The 6,678-nt window shown below is 38.1% G+C and overlaps 1 protein-coding gene across 1 annotated transcript in view; it reads left to right on the plus strand.

The window, feature by feature from the left end:
* Positions 1–6,678, plus strand: part of CTNND2 (catenin (cadherin-associated protein), delta 2) — a gene marked incomplete at its 5' end in the record, with an annotated part of 150,743 nt that overhangs the window by 130,035 nt on the left and 14,030 nt on the right. Inside the window, one exon of the mRNA XM_010181860.1 lies at positions 5,150–5,276. Within this exon, the coding sequence (XP_010180162.1) occupies positions 5,150–5,276 (127 nt within the window). The remainder of the gene's footprint in view (positions 1–5,149; positions 5,277–6,678) is intronic.

Consider the following 6,678-nt stretch of genomic DNA (forward strand, 5'->3'; position numbering starts at 1 on the left):
TCCTGCTAGCAAACTCAATATTCAGGTGTATTGGTGGGGGGTGGTTAGTCTCTGCTGCCATGGGGCTGGCAGAGGGAGAAGTCAGGCTCAGCATCTCTGTTGAGAAGCACTAGGAAACGTATTTATTCTTCCTTTTATATTAAAAGAAAATAATATGATCCCAGGTTGTAAAGCCTTAGTGAACACTTAAACCACATTCTTTCAAAAATCACATTTAACAGCTCCGTGAGATACATATGTGGATCACCCCAACCTTGTTAGCATTTTACGTTTCTCACCACAGTCAAGTCACGCGCATAAGTTTCATATGTCAGTGTGTGTAGATAATTTGATCCAGGTCTAATTTCTGTTATGTCTTATTAGTGTAGTGACAACAAATTCCTGGTGAAGAATTGCCCAGACCTGTGTAAGTCTGATGAGCCTTGACTTAATTCACATCAGATTTATCTTTTACTCTAGACAGTGTCACACTGGTGCACACCAGTCAGGATGTTTCATTTAACCTGACAGCAGTGCTTCCGTTTACACAAGATGCAACACCAGCAACTCAGAGCAGTGTCTGGCTGAGCTTCACAGCGAGTATATCCTACGATACATGGTTACAGGCACTTTGCCTTGTTGCTGTATCACCAAATTCTAACGTTGTGGTGGGTCTAGTTACCAATTCCTGCAAGTGGTTGCCCTATCAAAACTTCCCATTTCTACAGCTTATTACCATTACAGGAGCAGTTATTACATTTAATTCTTGGAACCAGTAAAATGCTGGCTTACAGAAGGAAGTAGGTCTGGTCCTGTTAGCTTAAAGTAATTTGGAAAATTGTCTATTAAATCAAGTCACAAGAGGATCAGTCCTGAATCAAGAAGTAACATGCTGGAGAGTTTGTCAACTTGGAGGAGGCAAGACACAACATTCTCCATAGTTTCTCAGGTTTTAGCTACTTCATTATTGGATTTGTAGCATCATTTTTGTATCTTTTCTCTAGTGGGATTTCTCTGCTTCTGAGAAGTTGCTCTTTTTCCTTCTTTTTCCTTGGTGGCCAGGAGTCAGGGCAGACTATGCTCTTCAGCTTTGAAAGATAATGATGTACATGCAGCCACCATACAGTTGTTCTAAAGCACTCAGTGGTTTTTAAGTCGGTGTCTTCCTAGCAGCTGATCAGAGAGTAGGGCTCATTCTTACTTCTGCTGTGTTGCTGCTAGCACATGAGCTGATGTGTGGTTTCTTTCTGACTGGATGCCATGAGGTCACCGAGGCTGGCAGTGTCGGTGCCCCGCGTCTGACTCCACCACACGTTACTTGGCCACCTCCTTGTATTCTGCAGTGGTTATCAAACCCCCACCCTAGATCTCATCCCTGCAGCTTTGCCCAGGACATATCAAAAGCATGTCACTGCCAATCAAGCTTTAACGTCTGGAATTTATGTAGTATAATTGAGGGAGAATACATCTATTCATTATAATCAAAATATAGAACTGCCCAGTAGAAGATGCTTTGGAAGAGATAAGGACATATATTGATATTTCTGTACTCTGGCTGTTCTGTGCCCTCCTTGTAGTGTTCAGTTGCCACCTATTAATTAATTGCTGCCAGTTAACAAATGCATCCATCCTGTAACAGAATTGCATTGAATTTCTTTCCAATTTGTCAGATCTTTCTGTCTTACTGTTCTTCTCCTAGATCATGTTTGTGGCTGATAAATTGGTTTCTGAAATGCAGTCTCACACACTTTGGGTTTGAGTTAGCTTTCTTCTCTGCAGGACACTGCTATATACTGTACCTTTAAGTACTCAAATCAATTTAATTAAATTTCATTACAGGCACTAGAGCTGAAACAAACTAATGAAAGCAGCCATCACGTCAGGTGGTATTTATCTCGGCATTAAATTGAAAATACTCCCTTTAGGCTCTTAAAAATTAGTTTCAATATTTAGTGCTAATAGCTTTTGGAATTGTTGATGGGGATAGTTTTAATGAATTTGTTACAAACTGTTTACCTTTCCAGTGAAAGAAGCTTCTTCCTTGCAGCAGAGGACACCTAAAGATAGATGACTGAGACGTAGTAGGATTTTGAAATACTGTGAGTCCTAGGAGCTGCCCATAATGCTGTTGGAAAAACACCATGAAGATTGTTGTACCGTGATAACAATACACCTTGTGTAGTCAAAAGCAATGCCAAGTCACCACAATACTTGTGTTAGAGGTTATTGTTTGCCTGGCTTGTTTTATTGAGCTAATTGGACTTGCAAATTTGAATATTTGTAGCATTGTATTTGAAGACCTCACTGTAGGCACTACTCTCAGCAGAGAGAAAAATGATAACTTGCAGGGAGGAGACGAAGGGAAGACATCCACCACATAGAAGAATGCTATTGCTAGCATCCCAACTACAGCTGAATTTTGCACCCTCACTGTTGAGGCAACTTGCAATGCTGTTTCTGAGGAGCCAATGTTGGCAAAGTACCTGTTGATACTCTGCAGAACAAAACTGGTGCAGCATGCTAGTCCTGTGGAATCTGTGGGACCATGTAGAAAACAGGGATTTATTTCATCCACTTCCCATCAGAACCAGGATCCAGGTATTAATGTAAACTTTATCACAGGAAGAAAAGTTTAGGAGAAGATTCAGATCACTTTTTTTCTGACCCACATGCCAAGGATTTATTTGATGGAAGCAAGAGTGCAAAAGGAGAGTGTACCTGGCCTTGCAGGCATGCAGATCCACATGGCTGGAAGCATTTCTGACTTGCACTATGTAAGCATGACTGATGTCTCCTGCTTTTGCTGGCAGACAGTAATAAATAGTCTATTCCTTCTCCTTTCATCAGATCTAGAGCCTGTCCTCTTGATATCTTCTCTTCTGCAGTCTGTTTAAAAGAAAATAAATGATCAGAAAACTATAACAGAGTGAATTATAGAGAGCCACCTTTCTGGTAAGAACTTCTGACCCCAGAGAAAGGAGAAGAAGGGAATCATTTTTCTTCAGCAGGATAACAGCATGGGCTTCTCACATGTTTGCTACTTCATTTTTATAGTGGAGAAATGACCATACAAGTTATTATTAACAGAAGATGTAAAAATAATGCTAGGTATGTTATTTACAGTCTTGATGCTTGGATAAAATTATTTGACTTAAGCTATTAATTATAACTGTAAACTGTTAGTTATTTTTAAAAATACATATATATTCTATATACATATTTTATATATGTGTGTATATTGAAAAGTTTATCATAATTTCCAATTCAATTTAACACTAAGATCTTAGGGCTTTACAGATAGTTTTGTTTGCATTCTCACTGATTCTCCCTCTGGGTTGGAGGACGCATCTTGTGTAGAAGCTGCGTGTTGATGCTTGAAATGAACGATTGGATATAGAAAACTTTGGTTTAAGCAAGTGGTATTAAAGATTAACTATTTCATTTTCCAAGTTACTCTTACTATTTTTTTAATTAAATGGGGTTTTTTTTTCCTTTTATTTTCATACATGACTGTCATGAAATATGAGGTACAGTTCAGTGAAGTGTCCTAAACATTGGTGATCTCTGTGGACAGATGCTCACTACCGACTGCAGGGAAAGTCATAAGTCTGCTGTGAAAGCTATGGCTCAGACTTCACTCTTCCTTTTTTTTCCTTTGAAATTACAACCAAGATACACATGTGTTTATACAAATGCATTGGGTAAGGAGTACAGACGTTCAGAATCTGTAGTCAGGTGTCACATCTGTCTATCCTCATTTACGTACAACATTTCCCTCTACCATCAAGTATAAGTATCTTCTTTCCTTCTGCTGTTTTTAAAAGAGAAAGTGTCACACTCCTGCCGAGTTCTCTTTCTTGAAAGTTTAGTGAAAGGGGGATTTTCAGGCCATTTTCTCTTGCATTTCTGAGAGCCAAGTGCCTGTAGTTTCTGTGGAGGGAACAAAGTCAGAGAGACACCCTTGGCAAAGGCAGAGAGTGGGAGGAGGTGGGGTCCAGGCTTGGATGCCTAGAGCAGCCTCATGTAGCAGGTAGGAATATTCTTTCTTACTCCAACGAAGACTTATTTTTCTGAAAGCAAGAAGATTATTCCAGTTGTTTTTTTGGTAGTATTTTATTGTGTTTGTTTTTATTCAGCATTTCACTGCAAAAATTTTGTTCAGCACCATGCAAGATGCTTGAATTGATTTCCACTGAGCCCAACAGAAAGTAGGCATTTTTAAATGGCTAATTCCTTCAGTGTGAGACTGGGCAAACTCTGTGTTACTGATTTAGATTTAACATTAAGGAGTGATAAAGACAGTAAAAAACCCTGTCAGTACTTTAAGATATATGAAATACTGTCATTTAATAAGAGCACTAGCAAAAGTTAATCTATTCTCTCATGATACTTTCAAACTATTTTAATATTCTTTTAAAAATGTAAAGTACATTATTTTGGATTATTGCATTATATTATGGTACTGGAACAAAACATTAATTATTAAAACTCTCATTTTTTATTTCTGAACTAGCTGTTTCTGGTGTTTGTATTACTTTGTTTCTTTTTTTCTAAATACATCACCATTACAACAGTTTTAAATAAAAGGAATAGAATTTCCTTCTGTACATCTTGGAGATAAATGCAATGAGGAAAATGCATTGGGGTTTTATTTTCCCTCATGTGAACAAAGGGACAGTTAATGTAACTAGAATATAGATAGCTCAATAGTTACAATAATTTTTATAATCCTGGAGCTTCCCCATCTACTTACTCCAAAATTTCCTTATAAGAGAGAAATTATTTAAATGAAAAACTGATTTTTGCCATGAAAAGAAGCAGTTTTACGATTTGGAATATTTTCATAGCCGGAATCCCATTTGCAATGTGAAAATAGAGGCATGGAAAAAGACAGATCTATTAAACAAGTAGCCTAAAAAGCTGTTCATTGTTGTCATAATTTGAGTCTTTCTGAAATGTGCTGTTTTACAGAACTTTCTGCATTTTAATTTTTCTCCTGGTGTGTCAGTACAGTCACCACATTGTATCCTGCACTGCTAAGAACATTTGTGGTGGAAAAAAGCCCGCTTGTGTATACATAGTGAAAACACTAGAGCAAAATACTCTGTACTTAAAGTGGGGAACTGCACAGTGTGGTCACTGACTGCTGTTGCGTTGTTTGGTGTTGCAGGACGGATGGTCACAGTATCACTTTGTAGCCTCATCTTCAACAATAGAAAGGGATCGGCAAAGACCGTACTCTTCATCACGCACGCCCTCCATCTCTCCCGTGCGCATGTCTCCTAACAACCGCTCAGGTAAGACCAGGCTTTCAGGACTCAAGTAAAGACAGAGGTAATCCATCGCTGTCATTTTCCTTCTTTAAGCAATGTCACTGGCATCCAGATTTGTGGTAGAAGGGCACAAAAATATATTCTTTACTCTTACCTGAATTATCTGTTCAAAACAGATTTTTTTGTTTTACAGCAGAGGGAATATTCCGTAACATTTTGTTATGAATTCTCGTGCAGTGTTTTCCTGATTGGGATTACCTGACTAGATCTCAGCACGGTGATGTCCATTTGTAGCATGAGGAAATTCTGGTACTCACTTTGCTAGTCATGAAAACTGCTGTGTTATGACCACTCTGCACACTTAGCGGAAATTGAAAAATCCACTTTTTTGTTGTTGTCTTTTATTCTGATTTTATGTGTATGTGTATATAAGTGTGCATACACGTGCATATGTATGTTTCACGAAAGATTGACTACAGGCCTTCATGAAACATTGATGGCATATTTACAGCAACTATCATTAATTCTGTATGATCCATACAATGTCAGTATCTCAATTTATGCTGCAGCATTATTTCATTTTTCTATTCAGAAATCTGAGCAATTTCCTCTCAGCTTTTTCTGAGGTAGATCTTACCTTGGTTAGGTAAAACCATTCCCAGTGAAAATCTTCCAAGATAAAGAGAGTAAAGCAGTCAGCTTTTCAGTGTGCTTTTCAATGCTTGTTTAATCAAATGCTGTCATTCCATGGGTACACCAAGAGTTTAGGATTAAAATCAGCCAAACTGATTTTTGCTATCAGCATTGCGCTGTAGTTTTGGTTTTAAGAAAATTGTTTTGTTAATTATCTATAAGCTGCATCTTAGTCCTGCATAACAACCACTGAGGAAATTTGAAAATGTAGCCGGAAGTACAATGAAAGCTACTATTCAGTTTTCAAAATCTGTCATTACACAAGACCATAAAGGGCTCTTGTTCTATTTTTTCTCCTCCAAAATCTCATTCTGACTGTAAGAGTGAGGCACTTGAAATGTCTGGCCCTGAGATCTTAGTTACATCTCTTGCCAGAGCTGTCTCCTCACTTCTGTTACTCTGTTGCTTAAAGAAGACACTTAAAGGTCGGATGAAATCTTACTGCCATCATCAGTTATTGTAAGACTGGAGAAGGACAAATACAGTGGCTGCTTCTGAAGGAAGAGAAGTCTATGTAATTACAGTCCAATCAGCTCAACTTCGTTCTAGAAAATTGCTGGAACAAATAATCACAATCTGAGCACCTCGAAGATACTGGGAGCATAAGATACTGCTTTTAACTCTAGGAATATCTATTTCTACATAAGTTTCTGCCTGTCTGGTAGTTTCCATATCAGATCCAAACATTGGTTCCGTATGATTTGTTCTTATAAAATCCACCTGAATTCCTGCT

The sequence above is a fragment of the Mesitornis unicolor genome, unplaced genomic scaffold, assembly GCF_000695765.1.
Source record: "Mesitornis unicolor isolate BGI_N332 unplaced genomic scaffold, ASM69576v1 scaffold8363, whole genome shotgun sequence".
Classification (NCBI taxonomy): Eukaryota; Metazoa; Chordata; class Aves; order Mesitornithiformes; family Mesitornithidae; genus Mesitornis; species Mesitornis unicolor.